The following is a 23039-nucleotide window of genomic DNA, read 5'->3' as shown; positions in this document are numbered from 1 at the left end:
AATGTGTTGCTGGTTAAAGCACAGCAGGTTAGGCAGCATCTCAGGAATAGGTTATACAGTTCAGTTCACTGGAATGCTGGCCTGTTATTGTGAAAAACTGTGCTAATGGTACAGCCCCATTTTTGGTACCTCATGAATCTGAATACTCTTTTCCCATCTTATTTCGCCCGTGCCAATCTGTGTGCGATTTAATTAATAATCCAGAGATAATTATTTTCAAGCCCAGCAGATACATTGGTACATTGTTTGTCCAGACTTTGGGTTTAATAAGCAAAGGGCCCTTCACATATCTCACTAATCTAGTAGTGAGCACAGATTGTGGATGAATGAGACTTAGTGTGAAACTGTATGTAGGAAACTGTTAAAATAATACATCGAGAAGATATCCACAAGTAAATTGATAGTGTGCTGAAAGCAGCTGCCAGAGGAAACCAAACCATTTTAATAGTACTAGCACCTTGATAGATATTTTTGAGACAGCATCAGGTGATTGAGTTGAATTGGAAGATGGTTCAGGGATTGAAGTTAATCAGGCATATTTTTATTTTAGTTCACTGTTTTACAACCATACTGATCATCCACGTGAGATTGTGAAGAATGAACAGCTTGCAAAAACACTGAAGATTATTGCGGAGCAGGGGCCTGATGCTCTCTACAATGGCGTAATTGGACGTGATCTCATTTTGGATCTACAGCAAGAAGTTGCTAACAATTTAGGTATTTCTCTCATTTTATCCTTAGGCGTAATACAAGCGGAAAGTTCATGGTGATGGCGTTGGCCAGTGCTGTAAGGGTGGCAGTTAGGGAAACTCAGTTGGTCCAGTTTCTGATTTTTCAGTCTCATAATTTGAACACCTGCGAATGTGTCCATGTGGTTTGCTACTTTCAATCACATTCCTGGGGAGAAATTGGGTCATGGAAGATTTTCATGTTTTGTTGTTGCTCCTAAACTCATCAAATCTCAAAGAATGCAATTCCAATTGATTTCTCTTCAACTGGCATATTAAACCTTTTGACACAATTCCACAGTTTTTGCATTGATCCACTGATAGTGAAGCAAAAGTCAGGATGGTGAGTGGCTTGGAATTGAACTTGCAGGTGGTGGTGTTTGCCATTTTTCTTTCAAACCCTTGTCTTTCAAGATACAAGTGTTGTGGGTTTGGAAGGTGATGGCTGAAGATCTTGGGTGGCCTCCTGTAGTGGAGTTTCTTGTTAATAGTACACACTACTGCTACTCAGCCTTGGTGGTAGATGGAGTGGATGTTCGTGAATGTGATGCCAATCAAATGGGCTACTTTGTCCTAAATGGTGTCAAGCTTCTTGAGTGTTGTTGGAATTGCCCCCATCCAGACAAGTGGGGAGTACTCTATCACACTCCTGACTTGTGCCTCATTGATGGCGGACAGGCTTTGGGGAGTCAGGAAGTGACTGTAGTATTCTCGCCTCTGGCCTGCTGTTGTAGCCATTCTATGTATGTAGTTGGTCCAGTTGAGTTTCTAATCAATGATAAAGCCAGGTATGACTCAAATCAGTAGAGATTTTTCCTTCAATTCCCATTGAATGTAGTTTTGCTAGGACTCCTTAATCCTTCCTTGAGACTAATTTTAGTTGGGGAAGGGATGCTCTGGAAAGATACATCTGCTTCCAAAAGAAAGAGATATGCTGGCAGAACAGGGAAAGTATTTTGATAATGATACCCAGACTAAAATGAAAAGTGACAGTACAAACATAAGGAAACATCAACAAATAGGATCAGAGGAGGAAAAAATTGCCCAAACAATAAAGTCAATGAATTTGGACTGGAAGTTGTAGAATCTATATATGTGGAGGTAAGAAATAATCAGAGAAAGAAGATGCTAGGAGGAGTGATTGGACCAGTTGAGTGAGTGTGCAAGTGCATTGCAGATGTGGTATAATGTGAATAAATGTGAGGTTATCCATTTTAGGAGCAAAAATAGAAGGCAGACTATTATCTGAATGGCCATAAATTGAGAGGGGAATATACAATGTTACCTGGTTGTTCTTGTACACTAGTCGCTGAAGGTAAACATGCAGGTCAGCAGGCAACAAGAAGTGCAAATGATATGGTGGTCTTTATAGTGAGAGGAGAGGAGTAGGACAGTTTTGCTGCAATTGTACAGGCATTGGTAAGACCACACCCAGAGTACTGTGTGCAGTTTTGGGCTCTATTGGAGGAAGGATATTCTGGCTATGGAAGGAATATAGTAAAGATTTACCAGACAGATTCCTGGGATGGCCGGGCTGATGAATAAGGAGAGATTGATTCAGTTAGGATTGTATTCAATGGAGTTTAGAAGAGTGAGAGGGGAATCTCATTGAAACTTGTACAATTTAACAGTGCTAGACATGGTAGGTGTAGGACAGATATTTCTCAATGATGGGGGAGTCCAGAACCAGCAGTTACAGTCTTAAGGATACAGGGTATATCATTTAAGACAGACATGAGGAGAATTTTCTTCACTGAGTGGTAAGCCTGTGAAATTCTTTGCTACAAAAAAGCAGTCAAGGCCAAATCATTGTGTGATTTCAAGGAGTTGGATATAGCATTTGAGATGTTATAGACAGATGGGTGACAGTGAGGGGGAGTGGGAGGAAGCAGCCAGTGCAGGGATCCCCTGCGGTCATTAGCCTCAAGAACAAGTATACCGTTTTGGATACTTGTAGGGGGGATGACTTACCAGGGGCAAGCAACGAGGTTCAGGCCTCTGGCACGGAGCCTGGCCCCGTTGCTCAGAAGGGAAGGGTGGAGAAAGGTAGAGCGATAGTTCTTGGGGACTCAATAGCGGGTTTTGTGGGGGCGACAGAGACTCACGATTGGTATGTTGCCTCCCAGGTGCAAGGGTACGTGATGTCTCTGATCGTGTTTTCCGGGTCCTTAAGGGGGAGGGGGAGCAGCCCCAGATCGTGGTCCACGTTGGCACCAACGACATAGGTAGGAAGAGGGGTGAGGATGTCAGGCAGGCTTTCAGGGAGCTAGGTTGGAAGCTCAGAGTTCGAACAAACAGAGTTGTTGTCTCTAGTTTGTTACCCGTGCTACGTGATAGAGAGTCGAGGAATAGGGAGAGAGAGCAGTTAAACGCGTAGCTACAGCGATGGTGCAGGAGAGAGGGATTCCGGTTTCTGGACAACTGGGGTTCTTTCTGGGGAAGGTGGGACCTCTATAAAAAGGATGGTCTACACCTGAACCTGAGGGGCACCAGTATCCTTGGGGGGAGGTTTGCTAGTGCTCTTTGGGAGGGTTTAAACTAACTCCGCCGGGGCATGGGAACCTGGACTGTAGCTTTATGGTACAGGACCTTGAGTGTAGGGGGGGTTAGGAACAAGCCATCGATCTCGAAGGAGGGTGCCTGTAAACAGAAGGGTGGTTTGAGGTGTGTATACTTCAATGCCAGAAGTATAAGAAATAAGGTAGGTGAACTTGCAGCGTGGGTTGGTACCTGGGACTTCGATGTTGTGGCCATTACTGAGACGTGGGTAGAACAGGGGCAAGAATGGCTGTTGCAGGTTCCAGGGTTTAAATGTTTTAGTAGGGGCAGACATGGGGGTAAAAGAGGGGGAGGTGTGGCATTACTTGTCAAGGATAGTATTACAGTGGTGGAAAGGACGATGGAGGAAGACTTGCCATCTGAGGTAGTTTGGGCTGAGGTTAGAAATAGGAAAGGTGAGGTCACCCTGTTAGGAGTTTTCTACAGGCCTCCCAATAGTCCGAGAGAAGTAGAGGATAGTATTGCGAGGATGATTCAGGAGAAGAGTGAAAGTAGCAGGGTGGTTGTTATGGGGGACTTTAACTTCCCAGATATTGACTGGGAAAGCTATAGCTCGAGTTCGTTAGATGGGTTGGTGTTTGTCCAATGTGTGCAGGAGGGTTTCCTGACACAATATGTAGACAGGCCAACAAGAGGTGAGGCTATACTGGATTTGGTTCTAGGTAATGGACCAGGCCAGGTGTGAGACTTGGACGTAGGTGAGCACTTCGGGGACAGTGACCACAACTCGGTGACTTTTACTTTAGTGATGGAGAGGGATAAGTGTGCACTGCAGGGCAAGAGTTATAGCTGGGGGCAGGGAAATTATGATGCAGTGAGGCATGACTTAGGATGTGTGGATTGGAAAAACAGGCTTCAAGAGAAGAATACTAATGATATGTGGAGATTGTTCAAGGAACAGCTATTGAGTGTCCTTGATAAGTATGTACCAGTCAGGCAGGGAGTAAAGGGTCTTGTGAGGGAGCCGTGGTTTAATAAGGAATTGGAATCCCTTGTGAAAGGGAAGAAGGCGGCATATGTAAAGATGAGGCGTGAAGGTTCAGTTGGGGCGATTGAGAGTTATAAGGTAGCCAGGAAGGATCTAAAGAGAGAGCTAAGAGCAGCGAGAAGGGGACATGAAAAGTCCTTAGCTGGTAGGATTAGGGAAAACCCAAAGGCTTTCTATAGGTATGTCAGGAATAAAAGGATGACTAGGGTAGGTATCGGTCCAGTCAAGGATAATAGTGGGAAGTTGTGCATGGAGGCGGAGGAGATTGGAGCGACACTAAATCAATACTTTTCGTCAGTATTCACTCAGGAACAGGACACTGTTGCTGGTGTGAATATTGAGTCACAAGTGATTAGAATGGATGGCATTGAAGTATGTAGGGAAGAGGTTTTGGGAATACTGGAAAGGATGAAAATAGATAAGTCTCCTGGGCCTGATGGCATTTATCCTAGGATCCTCTGGGAAGCTAGGGAGGAGATAGCAGAGCCATTGGCCTGGATTTTTATGTTGTCATTGTCAACGGGAATAGTACCAGAAGACTGGAGGATGGCGAATGTGGTCCCCTTGTTCAAGAAGGGGAGTAGGGATAGCCCGAGTAACTATAGGCCAGTGAGTCTGACTTCTGTGGTGGGCAAAGTCTTGGAGAGAATTGTAAGGGATAAGATTTATGAACATCTGGATAGGAATAACGTGATCAAGGATAGTCAGCATGGATTTGTGAAGGGCAGATCATGCCTCATAAAACTTATTGAGTTCTTTGAGCAGGTGACTAAGGAGGTGGACGAGGGTAAAGCAGTAGATGTTGTGTATATGGATTTTAGTAAGGCGTTCGATAAGGTACCCCGTGGTAGGCTAATGCAAAAACTACGGAGGTATGGCATTGAGGGTGCATTAGAGGTTTGGATTAGAAATTGGCTGGCTGGAAGGAGACAGAGGGTAGTAGTTGATGGACTATGTTCATCTTGGAGTGCAGTTACTAGCGGTGTACCACAGGGATCTGTTTTGGGACCATTGCTGTTTGTTATCTTTATAAATGATCTAGAGGAGGGGCTTGAAAGCTGGGTGAGTCAGTTTGCGGATGACACAAAAGTCGGTGGAGTTGTGGATAGTGAGGAAGGATGTGGCAGGTTACAGCGGGATATAGACAAGTTGCAGAGCTGGGCAGAAAGGTGGCAGATGGAATTCAATGTAGCTAAGTGTGAAGTCATTCACTTTGGTAGGAGTAACAAGAAGATGGATTACTGGGCTAATGGTAGGCTACTTGGTAGTGTGGATGAGCAGAGGGATCTTGGTGTCCATGTACACAGATCTCTGAAAGTTGCCACCCAGGTAAATAGTGCTGTGAGGAAGGCATATGGTGTACTGGGCTTTATTGGCAGAGGAATTGAGTTCCGGAGTCCTGAGGTCATGTTGCAGTTGTATAAGACTCTGGTGCAGCCTCATCTGGAGTATTGTGTGCAGTTTTGGTCGCCATACTATAGGAAGGATGTGGAGGCATTGGAACGAGTGCAGAGGAGGTTTACCAGGATGTTGCCTGGTATGGTAGGAAAATCGTATGAGGAAAGACTGAGGCACTTGGGGCTGTTCTCATTGGAGAAAAGAAGGTTTAGGGGAGATTTGATAGAGGTGTACAAGATGATTAGGGGTTTAGATAGGGTAGACACTGAGAACCTTTTACCGCTAATGGAGTCAGCTGTTACAAGGGGACACAGCTTTAAATTAAGGGGTGGAAGGTATAGGACAGATGTTAGGGGTAGATTCTTTACACAGCGGGTTGTGAGTTCATGGAATGCCCTGCCAGTAGCAGTGGTGAACTCTCCCTCTTTATGGTCATTTAAGCGGGCATTGGATAGGCATTTGGAAGTTATTGGGCTAGTGTAGATTAGGTAGGATTCGGTCGGCGCAACATTGAGGGCCGAAGGGCCTGTACTGCGCTGTATTTTTCTATGTTCTATGTTCTATGAAAGGGATCAAAGGATATGAGGGAAAAGTGGGAAAATTGAGTTGGATGATGAATGGCCGAACAGGCCTACTCCTGCTCTTATTTTCAATATTTCTGAGTAGTTGACAAACTGTAGGACAGGGAATAAATTAGGAGATACTGAGAACATGTAAATGAGGCAGTTGGTGGGTGGCACGGTGGCACAGTGGTTAGCACTGCTGCCTCACAGTGTCAGAGACCCGGGTTCAGTTCCCACCTCAGGCGACTGACTGTGTGGAGTTTGCACATTCTCCCCGTGTCTGCGTGGGTTTCCTCCCACAGTCCAAAGATGTGCAGGTCAGGTGAATTGGCCATGCTAAATTGCTCGTAGTATTAGGTAAAGGGGTATGGGTGGGTTGCACTTTGACAGGTTGGTGTGGACTTGTTGGGCCGAAGGGCCTGTTTCCACACTGTAAGTAATCTAATCTACATTAATTGTCATTGTTTTTAATTTTCCTAAAAATGAGAAAGTCAGGTTGCCACAAGGAAGAATTCGTAGACTGTATTTAGGACTATTTTCTAGAACAGTATGTGTTGATCCAATCAGGGATCAGGCTATTTTGAATCTAGTGATGTGAAATGAGACAGGTTCAATAAGTAAAATCACCAAAAGGTGGCCACAGTGGCTCAGTGGCTAGCACTGCTACCTCACAGCACCAGGGACACGGGCTTGACTCCAGTCTCGGGCAACTGTCAGGAGTTTGCACATTCTCCCTGTGTCTGCATGGGCTTCCTCTGGATGCTCCAAAAATGTGCAGGTCAGGTGAGTTGGCCATGCTAATTTGCCCATAGCGTTAGGTGCATTATTCGAGGTAAATATAGGGTAGGGAATGGGTCTGGGTGGGTTACTCTTCGGAGGGTCAGTGTGGACTTGTTGGGCCAAATGGCCTATTTCTATACTGTAGGGAATCTAACCTAAAATATCTCCTGGGAAACAGCGACCAAAGCACGGCAGAATTTAGGAATCAGTTTGAGGGGGAATGAGAAACAACTGTGCTAAATTGTAATAAAGGGGTAATTACAAATGAAAGGAGGTGTGGAGCTGGGAGGTGTGGACTGGGAAAGGAGTTTAGCAGAAACATTGGTTGAGAAGCAATGGCAGGTATTTAAGAAAATGGTTCATGACTCACAGCAAAGATATATCCCAGTGGGGGAGAAAAGATTCTCGGAAAGGGATGAACTGACCATGGTGACCCAGAGAAATTAAAGATGTCTGCTTTCTTTTTCTTTCAATTTGATACTATGTGGTAAAGATTAGAGGAAAGACCTTGTCTATTCACCCTTTATTGCCCCTCATCTTATTATAAACCCTCAATAAGGTCACCCCTCAGCCTCTGATGCTCCAGGGAAAATAGCCCCAACCTATTCAGCCTCTGCCTATTGTTCAAACTGTCCAACCCTGTCCACATCTTTGTAAATCTTTTCTGAAGCCTTTCAAGTTTAGCAACATCCTTCCTACAGTAGGGAGACCAGAACTGAAAGCAGTATTCCAAAACTGGCCTACTGGATCCGTTGCACCCGATGTGGTCTCCTCTACGTCAGGGAGACTGGACACCGATTTGCAGATCGTCTCCAAGAACATTTCTGGGACACCCACACCAACCAACCCCTGGAGCCTGAACACTTGAACTCCCCTTCCCACTCTGCCAAGGTCCTGGGCCTCCTCCATTGCCCAACCCTAACCATCCACCGCCTGGAGGAAAAACGTCTCATCTTCCACCTTGGGACCCATCAACCACATGGGGTCAATGTGGATTTCATCAGTTTTCCCATTTCCCTTCCCTCTACCTTTTCCCAGGTCCAACCTTCCAACTCAGCACCACCCTCTTGAACTGTCCCCCCTGTCCATCTTCCTTCCCACTTATCCACTCCACCCTCCTCTCCAACCTATCACCTTCTCCCCCACCTCCATCCACCTATCACATTCCCAGCTACCTTCCCCCAACCCCACCCACCTCCCATTTATTTCTCAGACTCCCAGCCCACAAACCTCATTCCTGATGAAGAACTTAAGCCTGAAATGTTGATTCTCCTGCTCCTCGGATGCTGCCTGACCTGCTGTGCTTTTCCAGCACCACACTCTTTGACTCTGATCTCCAGCATCTGCACTCCTCACCTTCTCCTTATTAAATTGTCCACCACCATTCCCAATTAGATGCGGCAGGAGTGCTCTATTGGTTGAGGGATTGCTTAGTTCAGTGTATCACATGCTGCTTGTGATATTTGGATTGTAACTAGCCCTGTTTGATATCTTCACCAGGCTGACACTTTATTTTTAAGCAGACTTTGTACTGCTCTGTCATGCATAGCTGCATTCTGCATTGAACCAGGATTGATCCCGTGGTTTGATGGTAATGGTTGAGTGGGGTATATGCCTAGCCATGAGGTTACAGATTGTACTGGAGTACAACTCTGCTCCTACTGTTGGCCCACAGCACCTCATGGATGCCCAGTTTTGCATTACTAAATCTATTCAGAATCTGTGCCATTTAGCATAATGGTTGTGTCCCACATCACGATGGATGGTAATCCTGAATGTGAGGCTGGAACGTTGTCACTTTCACGATTGTGCAGTGTTCTCTCTTATCAATATGGTCAGAGACCGACACACGTGACAGATTGCTGAGGATACAATCAAATAGCTCTCTTCCACTTTTTGATGCTCTCACCACCTGCCCAGTCCAATCGAGTAGTTACGCCCTTTTGGTTTCAGACAGTACTCATGCCCATCAGCCAATCCTGATGGTGGCCATTGTTGCGTCCACACCCACATCCCCATCAATACTGCGTTATGTGTTCTTGTCACCTGAATGTTTTCTCCAAATTGATGTTCAACACTGAAGAGTAGGATTTACCAGGAGGCAGATGAGCAGATGGATTGGAGTCTGGGACATTGTTTGTAATGTACGATTCTGTAGAACTGTCACATTGTCTGTGAGACTATTTAGGATACCTCTCAATTTTGGCACACACCCCAGATGTTCTAAGGATAACTTTGCAGGAAAAGGTGTTGGGATTTGCCATTGTCATTATCAGGTTGACGCCAGGTGACCTGTCAGGCTTTATTTCTTTTAGAACGTAGAACATATACCAGTATAGCACAGTACAGGCCCTTCGGCCCTCAATGTTGTACCAACCTTTTATCCTACTCCAAGATCAAACTAACATGCATGCCCTTCATTTTACTGTCATCCATGTGACTATCCAAGAGTCACTTAAATGTCCCTAATGTATCTGACTCTACTCCCACTGCTGGCAGTGCATTCCAAGCACCCACCACTCTCTGTGTAAACAACTGACCTCTGACACCAAACTCCCCACTGATATGTCGAGCCCTAAACACTGATATCCATTTCATAATCCTTGGTGCACCAGTACACAGCCAGGAGAGCCTCAGGTGGAGGTTCCAACCGTTTTTGAGCATGTTCCTGCTGGGTTTGTCACTGTAATTCCCAGCTGAAGTCTTTCCACCCTGACACCCCTTCATTTTGGTCACCTTACACATCAATCTTTGCAGAGTGTCACCATCTCATGGCCAACTCGCACAATGAACAGACTCATGGTTAACTGATTTCACAGTTCTTGGTTGTCAGTGCTAGTTTTCCTGATCATGCCTCAAACACTATCTGAATGGTTATTGAATGTTCAAAAATTTCTCAGATCATTGCTTTCTACTTAAATAGATGGCATTTTAACGCTTAAAGATTTGAAAGAATACAAAGCTTCCATTATGGTACCGCTGAATATTTCGGTGGGTGACTACGTGATGTACTTCCCACCTCTGCCATCCAAGGGAATCATTCTCAGCCTCATCCTCAACATTCTGAAAGGTATGGTTAACAATTAAAGTACCTGTGTATCTGTCTTCTCATTCGGTTCTGTTGTTTTATGTTGTCTCTGTTTATATATCTGTGTACTTGTCTAGCTGTTTGTCTGTGTTTCCACAAAGTTTCTCCTCATATGGTGCCATGGAAGATCTGTGAAAACTTCAAAGACACGACATTAACTCAACTGACCCAAATTATCTGCAGTTCTCACAATCAATTCAAGGCTAATGATCACGAGAAATTCTCTTCAAAATTCTGTTGCTTTACTCTTCCTGCTTGGTGCTGTTAAGCCTATTGTTAATGTGATACAGTGGGAGCTTTACTCCATTTCAAACATATGCAGTATGTGTCCTGTCACTGTTTGTCGGGACATTGTGCTGGAAGCTTCTCCTGTGTACCTAAGTTAATCTGTTCCCCCAGGGAGAGGACAGTGGATTGGGGCTTAACTCTGTATGTAGCCTGTGCAGCGCGGAGGGGAGAGTGGGCCCAGCTATTCAAGATGGTGGCACCAGCACCCCAGGCCTGTCTGCTCCAGATTGGCCAAATTCTTTTCATTTATTTCTCTCTCTCACTCTCCTTTTCGTCTTTTTTTCTGTTTCTTCTTCTTTTCTTCATCTTCCTGATGGTGTGGGGAGGCAGGAGCAGTGTTGGTGGTGACCAGAGCGGGGACTCATGGAATTGCTGACAAGGCGTTGGCTGCAATGGTGACAGAGCAGGGTCTCCTGGCCGTGGTAGGTCTGGACTGGGGGCCTTCCATAATTCCCAGAACCATGTTTGAGACTCCGGTTGATGAAGATGAATTCGATTTAATATTTATCTTTCTATTCTTTTGTACCTCAAAATGGCGCCAGATTGTGGCAACAGAACTCTTTTCCTGGTATCTCCCGAGATAAATTGGGTGACAATTCATTCATTTTCATTCATATTTGGAATGACAGAGACACCAGTGAAGACACCATTTGTTTCTTATTTCTATTTTCCTGAAATAACTCTTGGGTTTTGTGATTTGGTGTGTATTGTGGTCATTTATTTTTCATCTTTTGGCTTCTGAACCCAGCTTTGAATGCGAATTATGTAATCTAACATAAACAAGTATAAATTCCACTGCTTAAAGAAATCATTGCTGTGTTTGGATATGCAAGCTCTTACTTTTCGGCATTTATTCAAGGGATAAACAAACAAATCTGTGTTTCCCTCCGAGTGAATTGAATGGTAACATTTTTTTCTGGTCTACAACAGGTTTTAAATTTTCTGTTGAGTCTATGAAGGAAAATCAAAGGGTCCAGACATACCATCGTATCATAGAAGCCTTAAAGTTTGGAAATGGACTGCTAAGTAAACCAATGGATTCTAACTTCAACTCAAATGTTAGTGGCCTCTGTTTTTTTTTATCTCTGCAACTGTTGGCAAGGCGAGTTATTGCTGTGTGAATCTTGATTTGCTGGGTTGTTTGTTGTTTGCTCTTGAAGGTGCTAATTCTTGCTGGAGTACAACTCCATGGATAAAAATACTCAAGTTGTCATTGTTCATATGTCAGCCTGGACATTCTATTTCATTCAGTGAGTTGCATCCAGACAGAATGAAAATCCTGCTCTCCCACCCCACAATCAGAAATCCACTAAGGACACCTTCCTGGAATGCCCACCAGGTGTACTAGGCAGGTGTGGGAAGCAACGCTAATCTTCCTCTTCTTAATTTGGGAGCACTGAGACTGTTTATGTGCACAGCACGATCAACAAATGCATTGAACAACAAAGCCCTCATGGCGTGGAGGAAAGAGGGTACTGTTTAGTGCCACATGGCATGAATCATTTACTCACTCAATTAGCTGAGTAGCTCATTGGAACTCTATTGCAAGGGGTATCTCGCATCTACTCCTTTTATAATATTAAAGGCTTAAATGTTCCTAATTCTGCATGTGTTCTTCTTAATGATGTATTGTTCAAAACATATGCAAGTGAAGCATGGGAAACTAGATGAGAAGTGAAAACCAAACCAAAATAGACAGCTTCAGCAGTAAACATTTCTCTGTAACATTCTGATGTATCATATTCCTCACCACAGGAACCTCTCTTATACCACGACCTCTGTTGTGTGGGAGATAGATTTGTGCAATGTTCCCGGCATAACTTCTGGTCTCTCTTTGTAATTCAGATATCTCTGCTGCTCTCACATGGGTTTGCTGAGTCTATACGACGGTGTATTGATGACCAAGCACATTCTCCGGATTACTACAACACTGACCATCAGGCACCCGACACATACGGCACCAGTCACATTTCAGTGCTGGACAGACATGGCAATGCGGTTTCTGTCACTAGCTCAATCAATCATTTGTAAGTACAGATATCCTTCACCACATGATACCAATTTAATCATAGACTGGATACCTGCCAGGGAATCCATCACATTTGATGGGTGTGTAATCAGTATTTGGTGCTTGGAATCCAAACATAGTAATCAAACTATGTCACATGACCAAAAGCCTGTAATTCTTCTGAGCAATTCTTAGGGCAGCACGGGGCTCAGTGGTTAGCACAACTACTCACAGCACCAGGAACCCAGGTTCAATTCCAGCCTCGCGTGATTGTCTGTATGGAGATTGCACATTCTCCCCGTGTTTGTGTGGGTTTCCTCCCACAGTCCAAAGATGTGTAGGTTAGGTGGGTTAGCCATGCTAAATTGCCCATAGTGTTCAGGGATGTGTAGATGGCTCAGGGATAGAGGAGGTGGGGTGGTGAGTATGGGTCAGATGCTCTTTTGAAGAGTAGGCATGGACTTGTTGGGCTGAATGGTCTGTTCCCACACTGCAGGGGTTCTATTCTATTTAATGTTAGAATCTTTACCATTTAAATCAGTGTTAGTATTACAGGAAAGGAAATAGACTCAAATCATTTTGCTAGTGCTCTATTAATATACATGAAATGTGTTGCTAAGTCAAAAGGCATAGATCTTTATATTTGAATCATATAAAGCTGGTATCAAGCAACAGCTGTCCATAACTGTCTGACGAAATGAATGGTGTGTCACTGTGTGTCAGGTTTGGTATGGTTGGTAGCATTTTTGCCTGGATTATTGAAGGCTTTGAGTTCATGTTTCTTCCCAGAGACATGGCTGACACTTGATGGAGTACCGAGGGAGTACTGTGCTTGCTGAGGCGCCCTGTTCCTGGTTAAGGTGTTAAACTGATTCTCCATTTTTTTTCCCTATGAACAGCAGGAGAACTAACCACAGAATTTTAGCTAATCCTTCACCTCAAGCAATGCCTGTTATGCAGATGGTCATTAATTCAAAGCTATTTGCAGGAGTTGACAATATAAACTTTGGCTGCAATGTTTCCTGCTTTGCAATGATGGCGACACCTCAAAATGCTCCAATAATTCTAAAGTGTTTTGCTATGTCAGAAAGGATGTTCTATAGGTACAAATCTTTCTTTCACAGGTTTCATAAATATATGAAGTTGATGTCCAAAATGATACAGAATGCCTGTAGGATTGGAAGTTAAAGAAGCATCTCTTTAATGAAAGTGTTGCAGGAAAATTATGCAGGTGTGAAATGGCAACCACTCAAGTCCAACAGGTCCCTGCCCCATCTTCTGCTGCTGTATACCACAATATTGCTTCTTGGGAGAGGATTTCTTGGAAATCCCATGAGGTGGACCTACTGCAGGCTTTATCTCCAGCACTTCTGCTATCCCTGCTGAAGGGTCAGCGTATGGGTGGACTGGCAGCCAGTCAGGTTTCTAATGTTATGTTCAGAGACAGCACCATCTGGTAATCGCATTGTGTTATTACTACAGGCATAATGGTGCACAGAGTGTACATTCAAACATGTTTATGATGTCAAAAAGGTAACAAATTAAACAAATATCAGTCTGCTGCAAATATAATTTTGTAAATAAAATATTTTTCTTCCATTTCTCTTTACAAAGTGCTGAGTTTAGTCTGAGTGTAAGATAAATGTATAGTCACCGTAGTCCAGCTCTCTCATTCACGAGGGACAGCAGACAGTGAATTAACTTGAGGGTCACCTTGCCAATGTTGCAAGTGGTTAGGTTGAGAAGGTGGGACTTTCATGGTGACCTCAGCCAGTACAGGAATTATATCCACGCTGTTGGCATCACTCTGCATCACAAACCAGCTGTCCAGCTACCTGAGCTAACTGATCCCCTAAACCGGAATATCTATGCTTGCTTATGGAGGAAACTGGGATGAGAGCTGATATTCCCAGTTGGGAGTTGGACCTAAAGTCAGATGGAAGTTTGAATAAAAAATGTGATTAGCATCAAATATCAGTGGGGACAAGAAATTAGAATCTGAATTAAGATGGGGAGTGGGATAAGAGGGAAGGGTTGGGATATTATTTTGGATGGAGAAACTGAGGCCTGCAGATGCTGGGGCTCAGAGTCGAGAGTGTGGTGCTGGAAAAGTACAGCCGGTCAGGCAGCATCCAAGGGGCAGGAGAATCGACGTTTCGGGCATAAGCCCTTCATCAGGAATGTGGGGTGGGGGGCGAAGGGAGCTGAGAGATAAATGGAAGGGGGAGTGGGGCTGGAGGGAAGGCGATAGGTAGATGAAGGTGGGAGTGATGTTGATAGGTTGGAGTGGAGGGTGCAGCGGAGAGGTGGGAAGGAAGATGGACAGGTAGGACCATTCAAGAGGGCAGTGCCGAGTTGGAGGGTTGGATCTGGGATAAATTGGGACAGGGGAAATGAGGAAACTGGTGAAATCGACGTTGATGCTGTGTGGCTGGAGGGTCCCAAGGAGGAAGATGAGGCTTTCCTCCTCCAGGTGCCTGTTGGCTAGTTTCTCCAGCATTTGCAGTCCTCACTTTCTCTCCACAGATGCTGCCAGAGTTTTTCCAACAATTTCTGTTTATGTTTTTGAGTTACAGCATCTGCAGATCTTTGGTGTGTTTTTGTAAGATGTAAACAAAGATACTTTGGGGTGAAACTGGCTTCTAAATTGAATTGAATAAGTTATAAGATAAGCTGTGTTTTTGTTCTTACAGATTTGGTAGCATGATCCTCTCCAATCGTACAGGAATTATCCTGAATAATCAGTTGGCGGACTTTTGTGGCAGTTCACTTGTAAATAGTAAGTACAATGGAAATAGTAAGTACAATAGACAATAACATGCATTTATCATAGATGTCAGCAGGATTTACATATCAATCAGGAACAGGATTAAGCTGTTCATTCCATCAATCCTGCTGTACCAAGTAAAGATCATGGCAAAAATCCACATCCACACATACCCTTGATGGGCTCACAGTGCCCTGCTTAATAAGAATCTATCTACCTCAGCCTTAAAAATATTCAAGAACTTCCTGCTACTTTTTCCTGAAGAACCTTTGAAAGACTTGCAATCCTCCGCAAGAGAAAAAAAATGTTTAATATCTGTGTTGAACAGGGAACCCCCACCCCTGATCTTTAAATAGTGACCCCCAAGTTCTAGATGTTCCCAGAGTGAAACATCTTCTCCACATCTACCCTGTCAAGTCCTCTCAGCAACTTATGTTTCAATTCAGCCACTCCAATCGCAAGCCCAGCCACTCCAATCGCAAGCCCAGCCACTCGAAATCGCAAGCCCAGCCACTCCAATCGCAAGCCCAGCCACTCCAATCGCAAGCCCAGCCACTCCAATCACAAGCCCAGCCACTCCAATCGCAAGCCCAGCCACTCCAATCGCAGGCCCAGCCACTCCAATCACAAGCCCAGCCACTCCAATCGCAAGCCCAGCCACTCCAATCGCAAGCCCAGCCACTCCAATCACAAGCCCAGCCACTCGAAATCGCAAGCCCAGCCACTCCAATCGCAAGCCCAGCCACTCCAATCGCAAGCCCAGCCACTCCAATCGCAAGCCCAGCCACTCCAATCGCAGGCCCAGCCACTCCAGTCACAAGCCCAGCCACTCCAATCGCAAGCCCAGCCACTCCAATCGCAGGCCCAGCCACTCCAGTCACAAGCCCAGCCACTCCAGTCACAAGCCCAGCCACTCCAGTCACAAGCCCAGCCACTCCAATCGCAAGCCCAGCCTACCCAACTGTTCCTTTCTCAGACAACACACCCATTCCAGGTATTAACTTGGTAAAATGTCTTTGAACTGACTCCAAAGCATTTACATTCTCCTGGAAATAATTTGACCGATAATGTGTACAGTATCCCAGATGCGGTCTCACCAATGCCTTGTATTATTAATATAGTTGTATAGGAATAACCCCTGTTCTTTTGTATTCAGTTTCTCTTGTGACAAGTGAGATTAGATGTTCTCCTAATCACTTGATGTACGTTTATGCTAACCCTTATGATTTATGCCCTAGGACAGCCAGGAACGCTGTCCATCTCAGAGTACCCCATCGCTCACTATTTCCATCATATTTTAATCCTAATTAAAACAAAATACTACAGATGCTGAGAAAGCTGAAATAAAAACAGAAACTATTGGAGAAATTCAGCAGGTCTGACAGCATCTGTAGAAAGAAAATAAAACCGTTAATGTTTCAAGTGCATTTTGGATTTGAAACATTAATTTTTTTTCTGGCTGATGCTGCTAAACCTGTTGCGTTTCTCCAACTTTTATGGTTTGATTCTTCCTGCCAAAGTGGACAATTTCACATTTTCCCACACCTTTGCTCACTCACTTAACCTACCTATATATCTTTTTGTAACCTCTTCACAACTTACTTTCATAGAATCCCTACAGTGTGGAAAGAGGCTGTTTGGCCTAACACTGACCCTCCGAACAGTGTCCCATCCAGAACCACATTTACCCCTGACTATTACAGTTAACCTTACACATTCCTAAACTCTACGGGCAATTTAGCATGGCCAATTCACCTGACTTGCACATCTTTGGATAGTGGGAGAACCCAGAGGAAACCCACACAGACATAGGGAGAATGTGCAACAGTCGCCCGAGGCTGGAATCGAACCCGGGCCCCTGATGCTGTGAGGCTGCAGTGCTAACCACTGAGCCACTTTCCGATCTACCTTTGTGGTGTCAGCAAATCTGGTAACCATGCATCCTGTCTTTTACTGTACAACGTTGATATGAATTGTAAACAGTTGATCGCTAGCACCAATCCCTATAGTGCACGACACGTTACATCTTGTCAACTTAAGGAAGACCATTTGCAATTACCTTCTGCTTCATGGAAGCCAGCCAATCTTCTTTCCAAACCCGTGTGGTACCCCAACGCCATGAGCTTTTATTTTCCAAACCCGTGTGGTACCCCAACGCCATGAGCTTTTATTTTCCAAACCCGTGTGGTACCCCAACGCCATGAGCTTTTATTTTCCAAACCCGTATGGTACCCCAACGCCATGAGCTTTTATTTTCCAAACCCGTGTGGTACCCCAACGCCATGAGCTTTTATTTTCCAAACCCGTGTGGTACCCCAACGCCATGAGCTTTTATTTTCCAAACCCGTGTGGTACCCCAACGCCATGAGCTTTTATTTTCCAAACCCGTATGGTACCCCAACGCCATGAGCTTTTATTTTCCAAACCCGTGTGGTACCCCAACGCCATGAGCTTTTATTTTCCAAACCCGTGTGGTACCCCAACGCCATGAGCTTTTATTTTCCAAACCCGTGTGGTACCCCAACGCCATGAGCTTTTATTTTCCAAACCCGTATGGTACCCCAACGCCATGAGCTTTTATTTTCCAAACCCGTATGGTACCCCAACGCCATGAACTTTTATTTTCCACAATACATTTACAGTGGAACATCATCAAACGTTTTCTGAAAATCTGAGTAAAGCACATCTACTGATTCCCCTTTATCAACAGCAGACATTACATTCTCAAAGAACTCCAATAGATGGGTGAATATAATTTCACTTTCACAAAGTTATGCTGACTGTCTGATTACCTAGAACTTAAGCCAAGCGCCCTGGTATAATATCTTAGAAGGTATAATATCTTATACCTTCTAACACATTCGCTATGACAGAAGCTAAGTTAACTGCCCTGTGGTTTCCTGCTTTCTACCTCCCTCATGTTTTGATTAAAATAGTTATGTTAGCTATTTTCAATCTAAAGGAATTAACCTCAAATCTAGTGATCTTCAGAAAATTGCAACCAATACATCAGCTGTCTTGAAATCCATCAGGCTCTGGGCAGTTATCAGCCAACAGCTCCAATAATTTACTATGGGCTTGATTTTCCAGAGTTCCTCCTTTGCTTCCATTTCCTGATTTATTGCTGTTTCTGGAATTGTACCGCTAATCCTCAAGAGTAGGGGTGGGGGAGCGGGGTTGTGTGTTGGGGGAGCGACCTGCCAATTTGCATGTGGCTCATGTACTCATGCAGATTATATCACTTGAGGTTCTGCTTCCTAATTTGCCTAGCTCCATATACAGGCTATACACAACCACTTTCTTTTTCCAGACTGTATCATTGACCATGCTAACTGGTATCTCCCCTCTCCAACTCCATGTTCCTCTCCAGCCCTGAGTGGACATCCCAACCATTATTACTGGGCAGGCAGCACAGCCAACTGGAAAGCAAGAGGGATAACGTGTAAGCCAGCCAAGATAACTGTTCCTTTTGAGTTTAATATTTTAAACACAGCTCCAGTAATAAGTGCAAGCCCAGGAAAAAAACATTGAAGGCTGAACCCAAACCTTCCACAGTCTGGGTTAAGTTAGCTGAATGGCAGAGAGGGCTTGAGGTGCAGGGGGTAATGCACATACCTCTGGTTCAGAAGCTTCAGGAACAAGTCCCACTTCAGGACTTGATGATCAAAGGGAGGTATATCATGATATGTGTAAATGGGTAGATGATCAGTTCGTAAACTCTTCTGACATGACAATGGCAAGAATGGAAGAGCCTAACATCAGCGATAAGCAAATTGTTGGGGAGGATACTGAGGGGTGACCAACATTTGGATAGTCGAGGTCTAATGAGGGATAGTCAACATGGATTTGTGCATGAGAAGTCATGTCTGACAAATCATTTAGAGGTTTTCAAAGAGGATACTTGAGAGTACAGCAGTGGATGTTGTCTGTATGGACATGGGCAAGGAGCCACACGGCATGCTAGTTATAAAGGTTAGGTCACATGGCTAGGTTAGGTCACATGGGATCCAGGGAGAGCTAGCTCATTAGATTAGGGACAGAGGGTGATGGTTGAAGGTTGTTTCTCAGACCGGAGGCCTGTGACGAGTGTTGTGCCCCAAGGGTCAGTGTTGGGAGGTTTGTTATTTGTTAGTCACATTAATGATCTGGATGTGAATGTACAAGGCATGATTAGTAAATTTGCGGATGATACAAAGTTAGGAGGTATTGTTGATAGCAAGGAAGGTTATCAAAAATTACAGAGGGATCTTGATCAGATGGGGAAGTGGGCTGAAGATTTGCAAATACAATTCAATACAAACAGGTGTGAGGTGTTGCACTTTGCAAAGTCAAACCGAGGTAGGACTCCTACAGTAAATGGGAAGGTCCTGAGGAGTGTGGTGGAACAAAGGAACCTCAGAGTACAAATACATAATTCTTTGAACGTGGCATCAGAGGTAGACAGGGTGGTGAAGAAGGCATTTCGCATGCTGGTTGAGGCACTGACATAGGAATTGAGACATTATGTTACAATTGTATAAGTGATTGGTGAGGCCGCCCTTGGGATATTTGTACCGTTTTGGTCACCCTGTAATAGGAAAGGCATAGTTAAAGTGGAAAGAGTACGAAGAAGATTTACAAGCATGTTGCAGGACTAGAGTCGAGAAGTGTAGCACTGGCAAAGCATAGCAAGTCAGGCAGCATCCGAGGAGCAGGAGAGTTCATGTTTCGGGCATAACTTGACCTGTTGTACCTGTCAATCTTCCCTCCCACCTATCCATTCCACCCTCCCCACTGACTTAGCACAATTACTGAGGCGAAAGTGGGTACTGCAGATGCTAGAGATTAGAGTCAAGGTTAGAGAAGTGCTGGAAAAACACAGCAGGTCAGACAGCATCCGAGGAGCAGGAAACTCCACATTTCAGACAAAGGCCTTTCATCAGTAATGTCACAATTATGCCCCACCCTTCATCTACCTATTGCCTTCCCAGCTACCTTCCCTGCCCCCAGCCTCACCCCCACCCACCCCCCTATTCATCTTTCAGCCCCCTTTCCCCACCACGTTCTTGATTATGGGCTTATGCCCAAAGAGTTGACTCTCCTGCTGCTCGGATGCCGCCTGAACTGCTGTGCTTTTCCAGTGCCACACGTTTTGCTTCCCTATTGCAAGGGCTAGTAGGCCTGAGTTATAGAGAGAAGTTGGCCAGGATAGAACTTTATTCCTTGGACCATAGGAAAATGAGGGGTGACCTTATTGAGGTGTATAAAATCATGAAGGGCATAGATAGGATGAATGTAGATGATCTTTTTCCAAGGGATGGGGAATTGAAAACTAGAAGGCATTGGTTTAAGGTGAGAGAGGAAAGATTTAAGAAGGACCTGAGGGGCAATTTCTTCACACAGCGAATGGTGTGTATATGGAATGGGCTGCCAGAGAAAGTAGTTAAGGCAAGTACAATAGCAACATTTATAAAACATTTGGATGGGAAGGGTTTAAAGGGATATGGACCACATGCAGGCAATTGGAACTAGCTGAGTGGTCAGCATGACTAATTTGGGCTGAAGGGCCTGTTTCCATGTTCTATGACTCCTGATTAGGTAGTATCTTGGGGTAACTGCAGCACAAGAGCTTCCTCATGTTGAAAGACTCTTGGTTCTTGCAAGGAACAAGGGTTATCACACACACAGTCCAGAAATGCAAGTATGTGGACACCCCAAAGGAGGAAACCAGACCTTGCTACAAGACTATAAGTGATAGGAGCAAAAGTAGGACACTCAGCCCATCAATTCTGTTCCACCACTCAATGAAATCATCCTGATCATCTGATAATCCTCAACTCCACTTTCTTGTCTTTTCCCCATAGACTTTGATTCTCTTCTGGATTAAGAATCTCCATCTCAGCATTGAATGAGGTTGGGGATACGGCAGCACTAAATGTGCAAGAATACAGTGGAGCGTCTCAGTCTCTAGGCCAAATCACTTGGCAACAGTCAGCGCAAAGTAAAAGCTTTGTTGGGTCATGTTGTATTTTGTTCTTCAAAGTGTTTTTTAACATAGTGTATTGTATAATTGTGTCATTCTCAGTTGCAGGAACGCAGCCACCTTCTTCCATGGCTCCGACCATATTAGTATCACAAAACAAGAAATCTATCATGACGGTGGGAAGTTCTGGTGGGAGTATGATTATCAGTGCAATCGCACAGGTAAGTGTAGAGTGTGATGAATTAAGCAAGATTCATTTTTGCAGCAGGCGTATGAACAAAGGGAACCAGAAGACATTCCCCAGCATTTAGTCGGATTATGATTGAAATTCAGTAATATTAATAAATGAAGGTAAAAAAGAATAAAGCAAACTATTTACAAGCAACGCACATTTAAATATTTTAAAATACATGGTAAAAATATAATCTCCTTAATCCCAAAGCCACCCCTTTACAGTAGCCACAACAGAGAGAATTCCCTTCTCTATCACCCTGAAGGGTTTAACTTACTTGGTTGCAACCTGCAGTATTGAGAAACATCAGGCTTCTCTGGAGCCTTCATACAATTAAGCTTAAATGTTCTCAGCTTCAAATAACCCTTTCAGGGTTTTAACCAAATGCTTCTCATCCACTACTTTTACTCAATGCCTCATGCATAGATAATCTATTTCTCAAAGAAATTTCAACGTTCCCTTTCTTACAGGTCCATCTTCAGCCAAACTTCTGTAGAATCACCCAAATTGAAAATAAAAAAAAGTTAATGGATGCTTCTGCCTATCAAAACAGAAAGAAATTAATCCCTGACCATCTCAACTACAGCCTCATGCATAACTGTTTACCTTGTTCATAGAACATACAACAGTACAGCACAGTTCAGGTCCTTGATGTTATGCCAACCTTTTATCCTATTCTAAGGTCAAACTAACCTACGTTCCCTTCATATTAGTGTCATCCATGTGCCTATCCAAGAGTTGCTTAAATGTCCCAAATGTATCTGACTCTACTACTACGACTGGCAGTGCATTCCATGCACCCACCACACACTGTGTAAAGAACTGACCTCTGACATCCCGCCTAAACCTTAAAATAATGCTCCCTAGTGATAACAATTTCTGCCCTGGGAAAAACACTCTCTGACTAACCACTCTATGCCTCTCATCGTCTTGTACACCTCTATCAAGTCACCTCTCATCCTTCTTCACTCCAATGAGAAAAGCCCCAGCTCCCTCAACCTTTCTTCATAAGACATGCCCTCGAGTCCAGGCAGCATCCTGGGAAATCTCCTCTGCACCCTCTCTAAAGCTTCTACATCTTTCCTATAATGCGGCGATCAGAACTGAAACACTGTTCCAAGTGTGGTCTAACCAGGGCTTTATAGAGCTGCAGCAAAACCTTACTGTTCTTAAACTCAATCCCCCTGCTAATGAACACCAACCCACCATACACCTTCTTAACAACCTTCTCAACTTGGTTGACAACTTTGAGGGATCTCTGGACATGGAATCTAAGATCCCTCTGATCCTCCACACTGCCAAGAATCCCACCTTTAACCCTGTATTCTGCATTCAAATTCAACCTTCCAAAATGAATCACTCCAAACTTTTCCAGGTTGAACTTCATCAGTCACTTATCTGCCCAGCTCTGCATCCTGTCAATGTCCTGTTACAACCTACAACAGTCCACCACACTATCCACCAGTCTGCCAATCTTTGTGTCATTGTACACCAGATTCACTGCTCTACCTTCATTAACATGTTTTGTCATATCCTCAAAAAATTCAATAAAGGCTTGTGAGATATGACCTGTCCCTCACAAAGCCATGCTGACTATCTCTAATCAAACTATGGTTTTCCAAGTAATCATAAATCCTGTCTCTTAGAAACGTCTCCAATAATTTGCCCACCACAGACG

The 23039-nt window shown here is 44.3% G+C and overlaps 1 protein-coding gene across 1 annotated transcript in view; it reads left to right on the top strand.

Moving 5' to 3' along the window:
* The window catches only part of LOC132827233 (glutathione hydrolase 5 proenzyme-like), a 92109-nt gene that overhangs the window by 53636 nt on the left and 15434 nt on the right, over positions 1 to 23039 (top strand). Inside the window, exons 5-10 of the mRNA XM_060843861.1 lie at positions 551 to 717; positions 9940 to 10086; positions 11323 to 11450; positions 12238 to 12419; positions 15094 to 15179; positions 21232 to 21350. Coding sequence (XP_060699844.1) covers positions 551 to 717; positions 9940 to 10086; positions 11323 to 11450; positions 12238 to 12419; positions 15094 to 15179; positions 21232 to 21350 — 829 coding nt within the window. The remainder of the gene's footprint in view (positions 1 to 550; positions 718 to 9939; positions 10087 to 11322; positions 11451 to 12237; positions 12420 to 15093; positions 15180 to 21231; positions 21351 to 23039) is intronic.

This window comes from Hemiscyllium ocellatum, chromosome 24, assembly GCF_020745735.1.
Source record: "Hemiscyllium ocellatum isolate sHemOce1 chromosome 24, sHemOce1.pat.X.cur, whole genome shotgun sequence".
NCBI lineage: Eukaryota > Metazoa > Chordata > Chondrichthyes > Orectolobiformes > Hemiscylliidae > Hemiscyllium > Hemiscyllium ocellatum.
Note: the sequence above shows the minus strand (reverse complement) of the source record. Positions and strands in the feature narration are given on the sequence as shown.